Here is a 20,903-nt window from a genome sequence, read left to right on the forward strand (position 1 = left end):
GTTAGTTCCTAAAATCTAAACAAAAGTTGGAAGTTCTGAAAAGTTCTGGTCAAGAACTATTTAAAGTTAGCTAGGTGTAAATCCCCATAAGTGAGTGCTGGCTAACAGGTTAAGCCCATATAGGATGTAATTATTTGTCCAATTGGCAGCATTTACTGTAAGTAGTAAAGAGAACAGGTCCCAAAACAGAACCTTGAGGTACACCAGATCTGATGGACTTGCTAGATGATTTATGTTTCTGATTAATTACAAAGTTACCTCCCTGACAAACCATTTAATGGTAGTAGTATGAAATAGTTCCTAAACTAATTGTATCACAATATTGTCCAGTATTACTGTGTGCTAGCATTACTGAGCATTTACACCTGTATCTCTTGTGATTGTTGTGGTTGGCCGTTTTTAAAGGTGATAAACATATATTTATCTAAAGTACACATCCAAACAAATGCACATCTTGTCCAATTTTTGTGTAGTTTTGCATGTTTTTTTGGGAAGGCTAATAAAACACGCTAACATTAGCAACTGGTTATTGTACGTTTCCTGTGGTTGTTTTGGTTGGCATGCTGTTTTCATATGAGGCAGCTCAAAGTTTCAGACATTTTTAGAGGAAATGAAAATATGAAAGTAGCCAACCTATTTGACCCTGAAGGCATGTGTTATTGTGCGATGTTTTGCAACAGTAAAGATGAAAAAGATGTTGTGTATAGCGAGACTCACCTCTCTCAGACTCACCTTCAGGATTTAAGCAAAATCCTCCATCGAATTGTGAATTGTGTTCTTCCCGATTGGTCATTGGTATGCTACGCCTTGTTCTATTGCTGTCTGAAGTAAATATATTTTGTTATTTTGTTTCCTAGGCCTAAATAAACATTGATTCTTTTAGATCCAATGAATTTTGGATGCTGGTAGCAGTTTCTAAAGAAATAATAGGCAGCATATGTATGAATAGGATTGGATAGGATGAACTCTTTTCATACTGGCTGATTCATTTTTGGATATTGTGAAACATAAAGCCTGTACCATTAGAGCTTTTAGCAAACACACACACACACACACACACACACACACACAAAATATGTGTGATTCATCAAAGTGACTCAGCTGTAGATCGTTTACTGCAGATCATTAATAGAGCTTTGTACAGTAATAAAAGCAGCTTATTTACTGCTACATTTACATTTATTTTAGTGAATAAACTTCAGTGAGCTGTAGCAAGTAAGGTTTTATTTGGTAGAACTGGCTGCATCTACGCTCTGCTGAAAATAATAAAAGCTTTTGCACTTTCAAACAAAAGTATTTGCTAAAACTCAAAATCAGACATCCATTATATATATAGCTCTGGAAAAAATAAGAGACTATTTGATGGTTCTGTTTCTTTGGATTTACAATTTATAGTTATGTGTTTGTGGGAAATTACATTTTTGTTTTGTTTTGTAAACTACTGATGGCATTTTCTTCCCAATTTAAAATGAATATGATTTTTTGATGCAAAAACAGGAGCAAAACATGGTTAGATTCATTTTGCAACACAGGCTCATTCTCAAAACGTAGCCCTACAGACGTTTCTGGAGAAAGCTAATTATGTAGCCGGAGGTACGTATGGCTGCATTTCTTTTTTTAAACGAACGCTACGGGGCGGTGTGACGCCGTTCCTTTTCGCGCTTACCAGCTGACCGCTTACCTCCGTATGGACGGCATTCCGACTGCAACCAGTTTGTCCCGTTAATACGCTATGTTTGTCAGCGGATTTAAGACGCAGAGAGGAATTGACCACGAAAAAAGGGTTCGAGTACGGTGAAGAGCAGTTCCAGAAAGCAGGTAAGACAAAAACAGAATCCAAAAAATAAAACAAACAAGTGAATAGCAGGGTGAGAATGTGGTAAAATATGAAAACGTGGTAAAAAAAAAAAGAAAATCAGACGAGGGCTTTTCTTTTTTTGGATTGCTTTTGAAACGTGTTGGTTGGGTTTAGCGAAGTGGGTGGGCGGGTCAGTCGATAAAATTGGTTGGGTTTAGGGAAGGGGGAGGGTGGGTCAGTCGATCGTTCACTCAGTCAGTCAGAAAGTCTGTCAAAAAGTGAGTCGACAGCGGCCTTAATCACGGTGGCGATTAATAAAGGGACAAAGCCGAAAAGAAAATGAATGAATGAATAAATGAATGAATGAATGAATGAATGAATGAATTAATTAATTAATAATAATAATAATAATAATAATATTACAATTTATAATGCATATGTTTTTGTTTTGTTTTGCATAAAATAACCAAAATATGAGTAAATTTTCATACTTGTTTATATTCCTTTTTATACATCATAATATCATTGTTAACCTAATAGGATTTATTAAACATTCATTATTTGTTACGATGTGTTTAAAACATCAATTGTCATTTTCAGCAAAACTAACTAACTCACGAACGAACTAACTAACTAACTAACTAACTAACTAACTAACTAACTAACTAACTAACTAACTAACTAACTAACTAACTAACTAACTAACTAACTAACTAACTAACTAACTAACTAACTAAAAAACAAATACAAAAAATAGCCAAATGAGCCCATACCTAATATATTTAAACCAATTTTTTTCCTATAAATCCAGAAAAAAGCTTGTCATCTTTACACAAAACTCAAGAATGTGTAATACATGTTTTCATGTAAATGTACTCTTATGTCTGAGTGTAAATTAATGTTAATGTTAATCTGATTACTGATGGCATTACCTCCGTTTTCTTTCATTCCAAATAAAATTATTATTATTATTATTATTATTATTATTATTATTATACATTATTATATTATTATTATCCCCTGATATATATATATATATATATATATATATATATATATATATATATATATATATATATATATATATATATATATATATATATCAGTATAAAGACCATTTGTGTGTGAGTGTAGGTAATGGAAAGTTGAGGTTAATCACATTTCTGAACTATTGTGGTCTAACTTTGGGTTTATAGTCTACACAGGTACACCACACGCCAAAACCTGATTCCATCAGCTCTGCCATTTATAACATTACTGCCGGTAATTAGGTTTGGTCCCCTCAGTGGCACGGAACAAATTTTAGCAAACAGAGAAACACTTTTGGCATGCGACTCATTTGCAACCAGTCAAAAAAGCCTCTATAAATGTCCATTTCACAATTAGTTTTTGGATTTGGACTCTTGGCAAATTAGTTAATTTCCCACCTGTTTTCTGTTAGACGACCGCTAATGATGTTTACTGTACCTGTGGCTGCCCTGTGGAAACTACTGTTTGTAGGAGTTCGTTAAGTGGCAGAGAAAGAGATGAGGAATTTTTTTAATAGAGAATTGGCTTTTTTCGTTTACGGAACAGTGCTCTGCGAGTTGTGAACCTGTAACCTCCTAGTTACTCAAGATAATTGGTGCAAAAAAACATTACTGCTTGATTGGATACATTGATTTGAAAAACTTCCCCTTAACATGATGTACACTGTAAAAAAACATCTGTTATTCCATTATGGAGCCAGATCAGTATCAAAAATAATATATTTATTGAATGAAATTAACAAATCCACGACACAATTCACGTTTACAAAATCCAATTTGTAAATTTGTAAACACAATTCATAAATTCACCAGTACAAATCCTAAATATTTTTGCCAAATGAACTGGATTTGCATATTTATGAATCATGTTTTGAATTTACGAATTGGATGTGTGTGTTTTCGAATTGTGTTTTGAATTTACAAATAGGCTTTTGTGGATCTATGAATTGTATTTTGTAAATGTATTATTATTTCCGACTGATCTGGCTCCATATTTCATGGTCTGTTGAAATTCTTGATCTGATTGGCTGGAGGGTGCGCATTATTTTCGTTGAAAAGCAAAGGTAGTTTTAGTAAATTTTGATCACAGTTTGAAATAAATGTGCTTCTCCCAAACATATATGTAAATACACATAGCAAAATCTAACATGACAAAATTGACAAAAATTCAGACAAATATTGTGCTGCAAAGAGCAAAACTAGTTTAAACGTAGGCCTACCTTAGCAAATGACCAACTTTGAACTTTGTGGAGGCTAGCACATCATGTGGTCATTTGCCTTCACGTTGTGCATTAAAATCCTTTAACGCATGGCAGGCTGTTGATTATCCCTTACTTAATTAACAGTTTCTGCATTTTGTGTTTATTTACAGTTGTGAATTGCGTTATGGGAGTTTGATCTCTGTTCTCTGTTCAACTCTACAGTTTAACAAAGTGGCTTTCATTGACATTTTAGTAGTGTGAAATAATATGATGTTTAAGAAATACTATATAGTGAAATAAATCTTTAAAATAACAGAAAATGCCCTGGCTGTTTATTACAAGGTCTTTGTAGCGTAATGTACAACACCATCCCAGACACTTTAAACTATTAAAAATGTTAATAAAAGTCATCCTTTCAAACTCTTCAAGGTTAAAAGTTGTTGGAAGAAAGATCAAGGTCCCATAATGCAATTCAAAAAGCAGAAATAAATTGGGGAAAAAATCTAAAATAAAAACATGAATCACAAAATATTGAAAACTTTAAATTTACAAACAGTGTAGGTCTATTCATTGGAATTTGAATTATTAGGAAATTGCACATGGGTTTCCTCATAGTGGTTTTGGTTCCTTAACAGCTGCATTAAAAGTTATTTTTGTAGGATTGGATAGGAAATATTTTAAAACAAAAAGAAATAACACGATTTCACTCCACTAAATACCTATATTAGTATAGTACCTTATATTGTACCTTAATGAGAGATTTTACCTTGGGGTTAAATTATAGCTAAGCTGTATAGGTTTGATTTACTGAAAAGAGTCTTTCATTCTGAATCATATTAATCTTCAAAGTACAGTACTTGTGGAGAAAAATGCACATGCAAGAACCATTAAATTGGTGATTAGATTTTCAATTAATTTTTAATGCTTTTGAATTGCATTAGGGGAACTTGATCTTTCCTCCAGCAATTATTGATGTTGAAAAGTAAAAACATCGGCGTTTTATTGACATTTTTAATAGTTAGTAGTGATATATTTACTGTGAAAATTAAGGTACAAATACCAGGTAATAAACTGCCAGTATATTTTATGTTTTTTTTTTAATGAACTTAATTATTTTTCTATTATTTCTTGTACAATATATTGTTTCAAACTACCAAACAGAGTGTCCGCAGGGTCTGAAAAAGTCTAAAGCCTGGTTTATACTTCTGTGTCGAGTGATCGGCATGAGCCATGGCGCATGCAATGCGCATTGCTATGCATTTATACTTCTGCACGCTGTTTGTGTTGCTCTGCAATAACACTTCCGAAACGCTAGCTGGCAGTAGGTTTTTATGTTCCTCTGTGTCAAGTTTCTTCGCTTGTGTTTTTTCTGAACACTACCTTAATGTACAAGTGGCTCAACCTGGCTCATTTTGAGGAAGGAACCGACGGACGTGCAACAACTTTAATCATAAGGTAAACACCAAACAACAGTTTCCATCTAGAGCTCCTTTATGCGACTCGCCACTTGTAAACACTCGCTCTATTGGGCTCGCGCGCGGCTCTCACTCCCGCCCACATTCGTCAACGCTATACCAAGCCGACCAATCACAGAGCTTGCGCTACGCGTTGTTGTGACATGTAGTAACATCTTTTTAAAAGGTGCGCGTCAGCGTTGCCGACGGTGAGGGCTATGCGACCACGCGTAGGCTGCACCAATGCATACGCATGCGCTTGACGCAGAAGTATAAATCAGCCTAAAGTCTAAGTCTAAAAAATGTCTTTAATGTCTTGAGGCTTTAAAAAGTTTTGAATTCGCTGAAATATTGTGTTGTTTGTCTTAAATCATTTTAAACTCTTAAATTCTTAATTTTCCAGCAACACTCTACAATTAGGTTGTATTAGTTAATATTAATTAATGCCTTTACTAACAAGAGCAAACAATGAACAAAATCTTTATTAGAGTATTTGTTAATGTTAGTTAACCATAGCTAATGAAAAGTTATTTATTGTTAGTTTATGTTACTCACAGTGCATGAACTAATGTTAACACGCATGAATTAGGACTTTAATAATGCATTATAAATGTTAAACTTTGATTAGTAAGTGCTATACAACTAAAGCACATTCTTGGTTCATATTAGTGAATAGATTAACACTCATTAACTAATGAAACCTTTTTGTAAATTGTGACCAATTTTCCTATGTCAATGTAAAGATACCCAATCGGGCCGACACCCATACGATGACAACAATCCAGTTCAATAAAACCTTTAACAAACGTTTTATTTATTAACTCGATTCACCAATATGGTTTCATTATCTTCCTTGTAAAAATGTTTGCGTGATTAATTTAAATGCTTATAAAACTTGCATATTCAGTAATTTAGCCAGTTTTATGCGTATTCAGTACTTTAGTATACCCTTTCAGCACTGTTCTTCTTGGCACGTGTAGAAAATAAATACAGACAGTACTGTTTTTATGCCAAAAAAGACATCATGTTCTGGCGTAAACTAGTAAATCTGTCGCACAATGATCAAATATAATATTGATGTTATTGTAAACATTAAATCTGTCTACAGCAACTATATTGGTTTAAATGGCATGCAAACAATAAATTCTGTATTACAAAATGACCCGAAAACAAGCAAATGCTGTTGAAGTCAAATTTATAAGTCCTCTTGTGATTTTTTTGTTTTTCAAATATTTTCCAAATGATGTTTAACAGAGCACAGATTTTTCACAGTATTTCCTATAATATTTTTTCTACTGGAAAAAGTCATATTTGTTTTGTTTTGGCTAGAATAAAAGCAGATTTTAATTTTTTAAAAGCCATTTAAAGGTCAAAATTATTAGCCCGCTTAAGATATATATTTTTTTCGATAGTCTACAGACTAACCATCGTTATATAATAACTTGCCTAATTACCCTAATCTGCCTATTTAACTTAGTTAAGCCTTTAAATGTCACTTTAAGCTGAATACTAGTATCTTGAAAAAATATCTAGTAAAATATTATGTTGTTAAGAAATCAGTTATTCATTTTACTATAAATTTTTTTTCTAAAATTAATCATTTTTAGAAATGTGTTCAAAAATCTTCTCTTCGTTAAACAGAAATTGAGGAAAAGAACATACAGGGTGTCTAATAATTCAGGAGGGCTAATAATTCTGACTTTCGCTGTCACTTCAGACAAAATTAATAAAACAATATTTTATTTCCATAACAAATAACAGATTTTATTTATATTTTTGCTTTAAAAAAAAAATCTTATTAATGTCGTACATTGTAAAAACCTATATTCCCCAATGCGTGCACAGTCTGTGTTGTTTTGCCTCAGACCAAATGTCTGCTCATTTCATTCTACCGCTGCGGTCCCTTGGACGTCCTGACATTTTTCTCCGAGCAAAACAGAGAAAAGACTTGCATCACAAACAGCCGATTTCACCTGGATACGAACACATCAGTTGCGCCCGCACTCTCTGCAGGCAAAACGCTGCATATTAACAAGCAGAAAGAAACAAACGAGGCCTCTTAAGTGTGAAAAAGTGCTGCAGGACAGACAGGGGCCAGTAATGAAGGAGACGTGAGGGCAAAGCTCTGAGGAAAAGTCAAGGTTAAACGTTCAAACATGCACCTAATGGGACCGTTCCACCGCAAATGGCTTTCCTTAATTAATTCCATGGGACCATTTAGGACTTCGGGGCATAAGCAGTGAGTTTGATTTGCACCGGTTCCCTTTGGTCCTCCACCATCAATCTCGCCTGGTTGATAAACAAATGAAGCGAGCTCTGATCTGATCTGGAACTGGATTTCTGCTTCTCTATAGGGGATTCCCCAAACGCTTCACCCGCCGGCTCTCTGCATGCGAGCTTCTGAGAAGTTCTGTTTTTGGCACCGTGGGGAATGAAATCTAATTAAAGATAAACACTAGTGACATAACAAATCATTTGTGTGCTTTGTTCTGCTTTTCTCTCAAGCAGGGAGGGAAATTCCTGAGATGATATTAAGCTAACCTCTGCCCCCGATCTATGTAGCACAGCAGTCCATGGCCATCAACTCCATATCTCATTTCCTCTTCCCGCAATTTCCATTTTTGTGCCTTAAAGATCACCCAGGATGCATCTTCAGCATATATATTTTCTTGCTTGTGTCAAAGTCTCAGCTGTCGTGGTCTGGCTGTTGGTGTTAATGAGGCAGCAGTAAAATGTCAGGATTTTAGAGGTCAGCAAGGTCAAACACATTGCTGGGAAATTAACTACTGACCCAAAGCAATGACCAAGGGAACCCAAGAGATTAGGGGTGTCATTTATAAACGTGGTGCATGCACGAAACAGTTGTCAAAACTTGTGTAAGTAAACTCTAAGTGACAACCCAGGCTTGTTGGAAATATGTGCCCAGGGGTACATTTTTGAGAATTGAGAAATATGTACCCTAGGCTACATTTTCTTGCAGTTTTTGTTTTCACAATTCCACTAGAGGTTACTCTGTACATTATTGACAATCCCAAATACGCTACCAGGACACGTGTACTCATTAGCAGCTTTCACACATACAGACTTATTCGGAAAATTAACGGCAATGTGAACAGGCCCTGTTTGAAAATATCGTTAAATTAATTCCGACAATTTTCTGGAAACAAAAGTTGTAACATTCCCCCACAAGTCCAAAGACATGCGCTATAGGTGAAATGGGTAAGTTAAATTGTCCGTAGTGTATGTGTGTGAATGAGAGTGTATGGATGTTTCCCAGTGATGGGTTGCAGCTGGAACGGCATCCGCTGCATAAAACATATGCTGGATAAGTTGGCCTCAGTTTTTAGCACTACGAATTTTTTAATCTGGTAAACATGGAACATTATTTACACAGAACAAAACTGTTGGTATCCAAAGACTTGTAGGCCTTTAACTTCTCTCTTGTAAAATCACATGAAGTTTCAATGAGATAGTTGTATATTTCGGGCTGGATGCTTGGCCATTTCGTCTCTTCCAATGTCCATTGGGAGGCTGCTATCGCAAATAGACCTGTCAGATGAACGTTGCCCACTTTAACGTTAGTTTTGAGGAATAACTGTGCTTATCACTGGGTGACGAGCTGTTATAATACGCTGAAAGCATTATGTAAATAATATATATAATATGTAATCAATATAACTTATCTCTAATACAACAACGAACCCTTTACCGCATCGAATGTCATTCCCTAGCTGTAAATGCTAGTGCTCCCAGTTTTTTTCTGCAACTTCGCTGCGTGCGCATCTTGAATGTTTACAAACTGGTAACTTGACATCAACTGACCCACCAATTCCATTTTCAGAATTTTGTTTTGGTTCGGTTTATTTGTATGTTTGTATGGTTTGGCTTTTTACCATCAATATCAGTCAATTTCAGGTCATCAGTAATTAGACGCGTGAACATTTTGAGTTTACTCTCTTCATTCGCACATGAAATTCACTTCACAATTGACACAGATTTGTGTCAGAAGACAGGAGTCTGTCTGACTTGTGACTTGTTGCTAATGACTGACATGGATTTTACTGAGAGAGTAGCTGTGCTTTATGTAATTTAGGAAGATAAGGCAAGTTACTTTATATAGCCCATTTTATACACAGTGGTATTTCAATGTGCTTTACATAAACAAGAATAATAGAAACAAATATAAGAAAATAAAAACAAATGATTAAAAACAGATTAAAACACATTAAAATGTGTTTAAAAAGTTTTGAAAGAATAAAAAAAGAAAAGAAAGAGGTTCTGGTCAGAATCCTGGCAGCAGAGCTCTGGATGAGCTGCAACTATCTGACTGTCTTTTTGGGAAGGCCAGTGAGGAGTCCATTACAGTAATCAGCCCTGCTGCTGATAAAAGCATGAACAAGTTTCTTTAAGTCTTCACTGGAAATAAAGCATCTAATTTTTGCAATGTATTTTAAGATGATAGTATGCTGAAACTCATATCTGACTCCAGAATTACACCATTATTCTTGACCCTATTGTTTGTTGTTTGACCCTTAGAGCCAAGGTACGCATTTACCTTGAGAACCTCATCTTTGTTCCCAAATGCAATAACGTTTTCTCTGAAGAAAGTTTTGGCACATCCAACTGTTAATTTTAGCATTGGCAGAGGAAGGCTAAAAAACGGTGTAGATTTGTTCGGTACCATGTCTGTGTCCATCAGATCCTTCAGTGGTGCACCCAGCTCTGTGAGTTCATAAACTGCGCCTGGATGATAGACGCTTTCAGTACTTCTATCTGAACCTGTCCAAGTTTGATGAGCTGTTGTCCCTTGTCGGCAGGAGGATTTCCTCTCAAGACACCAACAACAGCTGCTATGTCATAATCACGCCCCTACTAGAGCAAACTCCTAATTGGTTAAAGTGGCGCGAATGTCCACCAAAGTTCAGATTTTTCAACTCAAGCGAATGGTTGCACACTTCTCGTAAAGAGTAGGGGCCTAACCCTTGGTGTTCTGGCCAAATTCTCTCCATCTGCCCTTACAGATCATGGCCTCCCAATCATCCTCATCTACTGAATTGGCTTTATCATCAATAGCTAGTGTGTGGTGAGCACACTGGCGCCGTTGTCATGTGGCTGCCGTTGCATCATTTAAGTGGATGCTGTACACTGATTGTGGTGTGGAGAGATTCCCCTTATGATTGTGAAGCATTTTGGGTGTATGTCTATACACAATAAATGCGCTAGGTAAATGCACATAACATTTCACATTACTCAAACGATTCGCTTTAATCATGCATTAAGCACATCAAACTGCCAATTTGCGCCATGTCAGTCACTCGATTCACGTCATTCTTGTCACTTCATTCGCTCAAATAGTGCCGCAGGATGTCTAATGCATTGACTTAACATGTAAATCACTCACACTTGATGCATTTCCACATCTGGTGTGAATGTACCATAATAAATATGTTTACCAGAAAAAATTGTGACATATTCAATACTTATTCTGCCTGCTGTATATAAAGTACCATGATTGTTGTTGTTGTTCACCAAAGCAACAAATTCATTCAAGTTTCCCAACATAGGATAAGCAATAGAGTGGACTTTGTTTTTGTTCCATTTTTTCACAACTTTGCTCTCTATATTGCCCACATGCAAGGCTTCTGAGGGCAACAAAAAGCCTCTAATTGAAAGGCCTGTGTCTTTAGTGACTCTGTATTTCAAACAGGAAGTGCTGCCCACATCAAACGCCTGGCGATCCTCAATGTGGGCTGAAATCTGTGCATGCTCCTCATGAAGGCGGCAGGTAGAGTTTCTGCCGCTTCAGAAGATTGAGTTCAGTCAGCAGATCTCATAAACTTTATGATGTTTTAACAGAGGCGAGTCAAGAGAGAGTTTAAAGGCCCGAGGGGAAGAGGTCATCGGGTAATGATGGTCATATGTGGCTGCTTTTAACTCTTTTCACCTTTCATGAGGATCATTTTATCATGACGGGGAGCACTTTACATGCTTGTACGAGCCCTACAAGTATTTTTATAAGGACTTGTTTACTCAGTCTAATATCATAGTAAACCTGTCCTAATGGCTTAAAGACTTCAGTCTAGAAAGACACAACTGGCTTGTAACATTTATGGATTTCTTTTCTTGTACAAAACCCAAAAAAGCAAAGACTCGCTAAGACTAAATTAATTAAGTAATTAATTAATTAATTATTTGTTTGTTCATCTGTTTATTTATTTGTCTATTTATTTATTTGTCTATTTATTTATTTCTTTGCTTGTTTGTTTGTCTGTCTTTTTATTGATTGATTTATTTGTCTATTTATTTATTTTTCTGTTTATTTATTTATCTATTTATTTATTTGTGCATTTATTTATTTATTTGTCTATTTATTTAGTTATTGATTGATTGATTTATTTGTCTATTTATTTATGTAGTTATGTATTTTTTTTTGTATTTTTTTTGTTTATTTATTTGTCTATTTATTTATTTTATTTGTCTATTTATTTATTTGTCTATTTATTTAATTTTTGGTCTATTTATTTATTGATTGATTTGTCTATTTAATTATTTTTGTATTTATTTGTCTATTTATTTAATTATTTGTTGTTTTATTCATGTATTTATTTGTTCGTTTTTATAAATGTGACTATGATTATATTTTAAGTTTAAAATAAAATTTTGAATAATTTGAAAATAAATCATTTTCTTTTGGTTTTGCATTTTTTATTCGTTTTACTGTTAATGTAATTTATCATATTTGTTATAATTTTTTATTTGCATTTTATGTTTATTTGACAAGGTCCATATATAGTGTTTTTATATACTTCACAAAAAAACAATACCTAAATGAATAAAAAACGAAATTATTTTTTTTTATTATCACTATAAAATTAAAAACTGCTTTTATTCTTGCTGAAATAAAAGAAATAAGACTTTCTCCAGAAGAAAAAATATTATCAGACATACTGTGAAAATTACATTGCTCTGTTAAACATCATTTGGGAAATATTAGTAAAAGAAAAAAAAAAATCAAAGAGGGGCTAATAATTATTGTGTGTATATATTGTATGTGTACATACAATGTTTTCTTAAATTAATTTTATTATTTATTTCACATTTATTAAATATTTTAAAGGTGTTATTTATGTTTAAATTACAGATTATTTAAAAAACACATGTAACACGTTTTATTTAAGATTCATTTTTAATATATATTTTTGAATATGTATACAGGGTGGGCCATTTATATGGATACACCTTAATAAAGTGGGAATGGTTGGTGATATTAACATCCTGTTGGTGTCACGTTTGTATATGTGAGGGGGCTTGTAAATAACTCATGAAAGAATAAAGTTACGTTAAAACCAAGCACACCATTGTTTTTTCTTGTGAAATTCCCAATTAGTTTATTAAGATATATCCATATAAATGGCCCACCCTGTACATTAGTGTGAAAAAGTGAATGGATGCACAATAATTTAATTAATCGCAATATACTGGCATAATTACAGCTTAGAAACCACATCGTAATGCCTTTGCAACATCCCAGCATCACGGCGACACATTTTTCACCACTATCCCTCACATATTTCTCCGAGATGTACAAGTTAAGTTTGTTCTGATAATCATGTAACTCAAGCTCTGTGGCTGAGATGTGAATAATGCAGCAGCTTCTATGTTAAGTATCCTAATCTCTGCATCCTCCAAAATGTTCTCCATGTTTCCAGGCACGTCGGGATACTGGATACTGACCATATGCACTGATATTTGATAAGGATGTAACCGAGCTGTGTTTTCTTTCTTTCTCATGCTTCTTTAAGTAGTGCAGATATGAAACACTCTCCTTAGGTGACTGGTTTAGACTACAGTTGTTCCATAACATACTGTAAATAACTTCAGTGTACTATGAAACATCGCTCAACACGTGTGGTGTTTTAATGGTGTTATGCAGTTTGACCATGTGTGACTGTCAGTCATGTGTGTCGTGATTCTGATTTAAATATCCTGATCAAGTAACAACCTACGCAAAAATGGTGGGAAAACACCTTTAAGCTGTGCAGATTTAGGTGTCAAAAAATCTTGAGATTTTAGAATTTTTTGGTCTATTAAGTCTCTTATGCTCAGCTTGATTTATTTATTCAAGGATACTGGCATTTTTAAAAAAGAGTTTAATGTATTTTAAAATGTGCTCCTCTTGCTCAATCGCCCCCCATACCTGCCAACACTCCTGTTCTTCCACCGGCCAACTCCCGGAATTGGGCCGCCCGCCCAATATCAACCCCCCTACCCCCCCCCCCCCCATATATATATATATATATATATATATATATATATATATAAATATATATATATATATATATATATATAAAAATGTCACTTTATGACCACACTGTACCCAGCTTCTGATGGCTACTTCCAGCAGAATAATGCGCAAATCATCTCAGACTGGTCTCTTGAACATGACAATGAGTTCACTGTTCTCAAATGGCCTCCACAGTCTCCAGAACTCAATCCAATAGAGCATCTTTGGGATGTGGTGGAACAGGAGATTCGTATCATGGATGTGCGTACGTAGGGCACCATCACTGCCACCAAGAGAGTGGTGGAAAAAAACAATGACATCTGCTATGACAGTAAGCTATTTTAGCTGTAATATTTGAGCATATCAACTCATTTACACTGACATCACGGAATCAGTAACTGGAACTGGAACAGCATTCCTACAGATTCGAACAGGACAAAACAAATCACTGAGGCGATCAGTACATTTAAAGCTGTGGATATGAGAGGCCTTAATCGGTAGTGGAAATTTCGGGTTTTAAGCAAATGTTAAATGTAATAGAGCCCCGTTATTCCTTCATAAGCCTATTTCAGTCAGATAATTCATGCTTTCAGATCCACTAAAATGGCAGGTGACAGTCAAATCAAGCAGATCTGTGCTGTTTGAAGAAAAGGTGGACGCTCAACTTTCTGAAAATAAAAAAAAATACTTGAAACTGAGTTCCATATAAATACTAAATTGTTCTTTTATTTTTGTTTGTTTAACTACTACAATATTATATTTAAATTTTAAATAAATGTATTTTTTATAGGAAGCTTTTTGGTTTTGAGTATAAAGAAGGATTTGTTTCATTTGCTGCTAAGCAGAAACCCCGGAAGTGTATATATATATCTATATATATATATATATATATCTACATCCAGCCACAACCCAGGCGACAATGCCAACCACTGAGCCACCGTGCTGCCCATAAAGCATATCATATATATTTATATAAAAATGAAACAACATATTTATGTTATAATAAGTATATAAAAAGGATATATGTATATAAAAAGAATACACAATTGTACAAAATTGTGTTATATTGTAAATAAATTAAAATGTATTTCTGATAAATGAGGTCTAAAATGACAATTAATTAACATTTTAGAGCTGAACTGTGATCTTAGAGACTTTTGACATTATATCGGATAACTATTATATATAAACTATTGTTACCCTGAATGCAAGTCAGTCATCATTTATTGCTCAAAAAATTAATTTAAGATATACAATATACAGGAAAAATAAACATTGATTTACAATTTTATTGTTGTTTTATCTTTAATAATAATAATTCCTTACATTTGTATAGTGCTTTTCTGGGCACTCAAATCGCTTTACAAATTGTGGGGAATTTACTCATCCACCACCAGTGCGCAGCATCCACCTGAATGACGAGACGGCAGCCATATTGTGCCAGACCACACGCCACACACCAGCTGATTGGTGGAGAGGAGACAGAGTGATGAAAGCAATTATGATATGGGGATTGGTTAGGAGGCCATAATGGACAGAGGCCAGTGGGCAAATTTGGCCAGGATGCCGGGGTTAAACCCCTATTCTTTTCTGAAGGACATCCCAAGATTTTTAACAACCACAGAGAGTCAGGACCTCGGTTTAATGTCTCATCCGAAAGACGGCACTCTCTGAGCAGTATGGTGTCCCCGTCACAATGCTGGTCTCACTAACACCACTTCGGGCAGTAACCTAGCTTTCCCATGTGGTCTCCCATCCAGGTACTGACCGAATGCGGTCCTGTTTGGCTTCAGTGGGTGACCATGTGAGAGTTGCAGTGAGCTATCTTTGACCCATCACTACACTGCACATATTGAGAAATAAAGTAGCTGAAAATTGCAAAATGTGTCCTCTGTACATTTTATACATATTGCAGGTTGTAAATTAGTTTTATTAGTAGGACAATATGAAAGCAAATGACAAACAGAAAAAGACAAACTGATACGGAACAACACATCGATAGAGGAAGGCAAGATGCAGGATAAAGAGCCAGACAGATGAGAGCACTGGGGGAGATCAGTCAGCTTTTACTACTCCGCTGGTGGTGGTAGCATGGTCCTGATATTGGCTCTATTTAAAGCAGCAGTTGATCCAGCATGTCAAACACTGATCAATAATCCCACCGCAGTCACACTGCTGCTCAAGATCTCCTTTCTACATAATAACAAGAGCTTTGTCCAATCTTATGCCGCCTGCTTTCTGTCATACCGAGCCTCAAGGGATCCATCTGTAACCCCTGAACTGCCATTTCTGCTTTCTGGCTACAAACTAATGGCCAGATGATGAGATGTTTCCAACTGGCAAATTTCTTCCTTTTGCTCTGGAAGGTCAACTTCATTTTATCATGCAAACAATTGTCGGGTGATAAAAAAGTAATGGTAAATCATACAAACAAAAAAACACATTATCTAATGCCACATTTCTACAGTATGGTACAGTTTTAGTCGACACAATCTCACACTGTAAAAAAATCCTGTAAAATTATGGTAAAAAACTGGCAGCTGTGGTTGACAGAAATCAAAAATCGGTAGAGATGTTTTTCAGTTTACAGTATAATTAAGAGAACTGTAAAATTCACAGTAAAACCTGGCAGCTGTGGAAATACACTATACAATATTAAAATGTAATAACAAAAATGGCTAATTAACTGAACATAGTTTGTGAGCTTGTTTTTATTAGCAAATTTATTGCATTTAATTTCACATTAAAAGATAATAGTTCCTCTTTAACTATATTTTAACAAGCAGTTTATTTACAAAAAAACTAATCTTCAGAGAAGAAAAATACAGTATAGAGAATAGAGGTGTGACCCTACACTGGTCTTACGGTTCGGTTCAGTTACAATTATCAAGCCATCGATTCGGTTCAATTCGATATCTCAGTGCATCACAGTGCATTGACGATGCTTTCCATACACAATTTTATATTTTACTTCACAGCACAAGAAAAATGTCTAAATATATTTATATTTTTATATTATTTGTAATACAATTTTGTCCTTTAAAACAAGCAGTCATATATATAAACCTTTAAAAACTCAAGTACATGCACAGAACAACATGAGCATTTATAGCAAATAAACAAATATAAATATCCCGCTTGCTTTCTGAGTGTTGTCAAGCGAGTTCTTATGCACCTATGATTGGTCACACGCTCAACAGAAGGGCGCGCTGTTCACCGATGAGTGACTAGGGTTTGGTATCGTTTGACTTCACATGACTTTTCAGAGCTCAAAATGAAGGCTTTACCAAATTTATCTCTGACCACACCAAACATATAAATAATTATTTCTTAGACACAAATTTTAAATGTGTCAAAACAAGCAACATATAAAAATATACTTTCCTGGCTAAAGGTCCCATCACTACACATAAATGGGGAGTAAATCTCCAATAAAAGCAATGTTACTGTAAAAAATTATAATTAAACCATATTAATACAAAAGAAAGCAGGTGAAAAAACGTGTGCGATGATAAAAGGATGATCACACACACACGGTTAACGTTAGACCCATTAATAATCTGTTCAAAGAATGGTTAAAGCGAAAGCAACCGGTGCTGCTTACAAAAAGACAAATCTTGAAAGCAGCAAGACATGTTGTGAGTGCATGTTAATCACTTTTTGTCTAGTCTATTTTAAAGAGAATTGATCACATCAGTTGCGTTTGTAGGTACGGTTGCTTCACGCAAGGAAACGGGAGCACGCACGCACTTTAAACAGTCGTGCGCATTACCTCAGCTGTTATCGCGAATGATCATCCTCTCATTCGGTATTTACCTGCTTTCTTTTGCTCGCACGAACATAATTATTTTTGTCAGTCATGTTGGTGTGTTAGAATCCTTGCTTGTAAAATATAGCCATATTTTAGAATGCTTAGTTTAAGCAAATTAGATGAATGCGATCATGTGTGTTGATGGAGTCGCTGCACACATGCGCTCGTGTCTGTATCCTGAAGAATCGCTGTAACATCCGAGAGGAGAGGAAACGTTACCTCACGCCAGCAGGTCAAAGACCCATAGTGTGTGTGTGTGTGTGTGTGTGTGAGAGAGAGAGAGAGAGAGAGAAATTAAGTTTACTTTCATTTTCTCCATAACAATGAAACAGGGCTTCTGCTGTAACTTCGGTGTCAGAGAAAGACTGTCCAGCAAACACACACAGTGAATTGTGCAGTTTCTTTGTTTTTAAGTAGTTACAGTGTTTTAATAACTCACGTTCGCCTCCCTCGCCATAGTAAGCTACCGCAATATAGCACATATGGATTTATGATGTCAGTACGATTATGATATATTACTACTGTATATAACCAATACCGAATTGTACTTGTCTGCATCACTGTGCAGTAGTTTTGACTCCCCTAATAGAGAAAGTGAATGTTTTGAGTTTCAATGCTATGGTCCCTTACATGGAATTGCTTAGGGCCCCCAAATCACCAAGTCTACCCTTGTTTGAGTATATGTAAAATATGTAAGTTTAACAAAAGGGGTTTTCAAATTTTTTTCCAGCAGTATCCAACAAAAATCCTATTTTTCCAGTTATTTTTTTTTCATACAGTGATTTATTTTTCTCATGCAGCTTGCTTTCCTCAGCAGTTTTGGTCTTACTGTTTTCCTTTGGCTTTTTTGGTTCCTCTAGGGCACCATTTTCCTACCTGGCAACAGAGTCACTGAACATCCCAGCAATGGGGAGGAAGGTGGAAAGTTCCTTTTTGAAGTCATCCCAGGTAAGGAGAAACCCTTTTTAACCATGTCTGTTTTTGCAATATGAGCTTCCTTTGGCTTTCATGATGGGACTGCAGTGACCTCAATCGCAGAGGAGACTCTTCAAAGACATTCATCACAGATAATGAGAACAGATTGATGCCACAAACACAGCTGAATTTTGTTTGCTTTCCACAGGGCCCTAGCATGACCATGATGCATAAAACACATAATCCAGACATAAATCTGTAGTCATTTTCCAAATTTTGGATGAATAAATCAAATGTATGACTGTACTTCTCAAAATAGTAAAGTTATTTTCAAAGGAAATACCACACAAGTTTTTTCTGCCATGAACACTCACAGGATTTACTATGGAAATGAACATATACAGTTGAAGTCAGAATTATTAGCCCCCCTGTTTATTTTTTTCCCCAATTTCTGTTTAACTAAGTTCTAATAACAAATTTATTTGATCTTTGCCAGGATGACAGTAAATAATATTTGACTAGATATTTTTCAAGACACTTCTATACAGCTTAAAGTGACATTTATAGGCTTAACTAGGTTAATTAGGTTAACTGGGCGGGTTAGGGTAATTAGGCAAGTTATTGTATAATGATTGTTTGTTCTGTAGACTATTGAAAAATGTGTAGCTTAAAGGGGCTAATAATTTTGACCTTAAAATAAAAAAAATACTACTTTTATTTTAGCTAAAATAAAACAAATAAGACTTTCTCCAGAAGAAAAACTATTATCAGACATACTGTGAAAATTTCCTTGCTTTAATGGGGGGCTAATAATTCTGACTTCAGCTGTATATGGCAATGTTGAGATATTTGGTCTTGGTGGCATAAATCTGCTATGCTGCTGCTGCTGCTTTGATTATTATGGCAGAGTAAGTAACGAGACCTGCTACTGCCAGTATATACACAGACATGCCGTCTGAGAATATAACACGGTGCTGCTCCAAATATAATATATATGTAACCCCCTGTAGCAGATCTAAACTCAGGTGGAGCTGGGGTCGATGAGGGTCTCTGCAGCTTAACAGTGTAAAATGATGCTGAGCATTTAAACTGATGAGAAGCAAGCATATTGGCTGCCGATGTAACAGCAACCAATCCTAGGTAATGATGCAGGAGCAGATTAGGTGACATATTTCATGGCAGAAATTTCACAATTTTTTTTTCATTTTGATGGTAAACCTCTGCTGTACAGTATTTTGTTAAATATTATAATGTTCAATACTTTAAACTGATTTTGTTTTATAACTATAATATTGAATCTATAATGAATGTTTAACCCTCTTGGGTCGGCAACCTCGTATACATGTTTCTCCTGATGATGCCAAAAATCATTTAAATTACACCTTCAGTTTTGATCGAACAGATAAGAGCAATACATCAATCGAATCTGGTAGGTGTCTATTTTTTTTGTACACTCACAATAACAAAAGTGTGTGCTGTTGCAAAATAAGGAAAATAAACAGTGTAGGCGTTCTGTCTTTTCTCTCCGCAAACAGTTTGTAGAAACGCGTCATTAAAATGAAATAAAAGTCAGCAAAAACAAAACACACAGACATGAGAAATAAATCTATAAAAAGCTTGAAGTGTCTACTTTTAAACGCAGTGAGTGCATGTTGAAAACAAATAATGTTTGATAAAGTAATCAGTATGAATCCAACACTACGTCTAGTTTCTCAGTCTGAGCTCATTATTTTTAATGCGACCACACCCACGAGCTACTTTGTTATCGATTTATTACAATTTATTACAAACCATTCAGTGTGGTTTTTTGGACCTTATTTCAGCTACATTTTTTTCTCCAAAACCTACTAATCATGCATAATTTTTTTTTATATATAAAAAAATGCAAGCATGTACATCCATCTTTCTCACATATTATTGTAGCGCAGTTTGTGCTGAATCCTAAAAAAAAAAATACATGTTGGCCAGTACTATGTAATAAGTAGCTGAAATAAGCACAAATTTCAGGGAATGTTAAAACATCTTATAAAATAACTTCAGATCCCAGAGGGTTAAGCTTTTAAAAATTGAACATTTGATCATTATTATTATTATTATTATTATTATTATTATTATTATTATTATTATTATTATTATTATTATTAACATTTAATTAATCTGGTAAAATTGGTTACAAAAAAATAAACATATTAAAATATTTTTGACTTAGTTTAACTTTTAATAAATTGCTCAGTTTTAGAAGTTTCTGGATTTCAAAAAAGCTTCTGAATTAATTTTCTTTAAATGTAACCATCAAAATGGAGTTAAAAGAAATCAAAACAGAAATAAATCGGAATTTTTGAAAAATTATAATTAATAAGACGCATTTTTTTTTCCTTTTTTTTATTTTTTAAGTTTCATTATTCCTGTAA

The 20,903-nt window shown here is 34.7% G+C and overlaps 1 protein-coding gene across 1 annotated transcript in view; it reads left to right on the plus strand.

Moving 5' to 3' along the window:
- arhgap24 (Rho GTPase activating protein 24) overlaps positions 1 to 20,903 on the plus strand; it is a 225,601-nt gene that overhangs the window by 54,616 nt on the left and 150,082 nt on the right. The window contains exon 3 of the mRNA XM_056446149.1: positions 18,438 to 18,525. Coding sequence (XP_056302124.1) covers positions 18,438 to 18,525 — 88 coding nt within the window. The remainder of the gene's footprint in view (positions 1 to 18,437; positions 18,526 to 20,903) is intronic.

This window comes from Danio aesculapii, chromosome 21, assembly GCF_903798145.1.
Source record: "Danio aesculapii chromosome 21, fDanAes4.1, whole genome shotgun sequence".
NCBI classification, from domain to species: domain Eukaryota; kingdom Metazoa; phylum Chordata; class Actinopteri; order Cypriniformes; family Danionidae; genus Danio; species Danio aesculapii.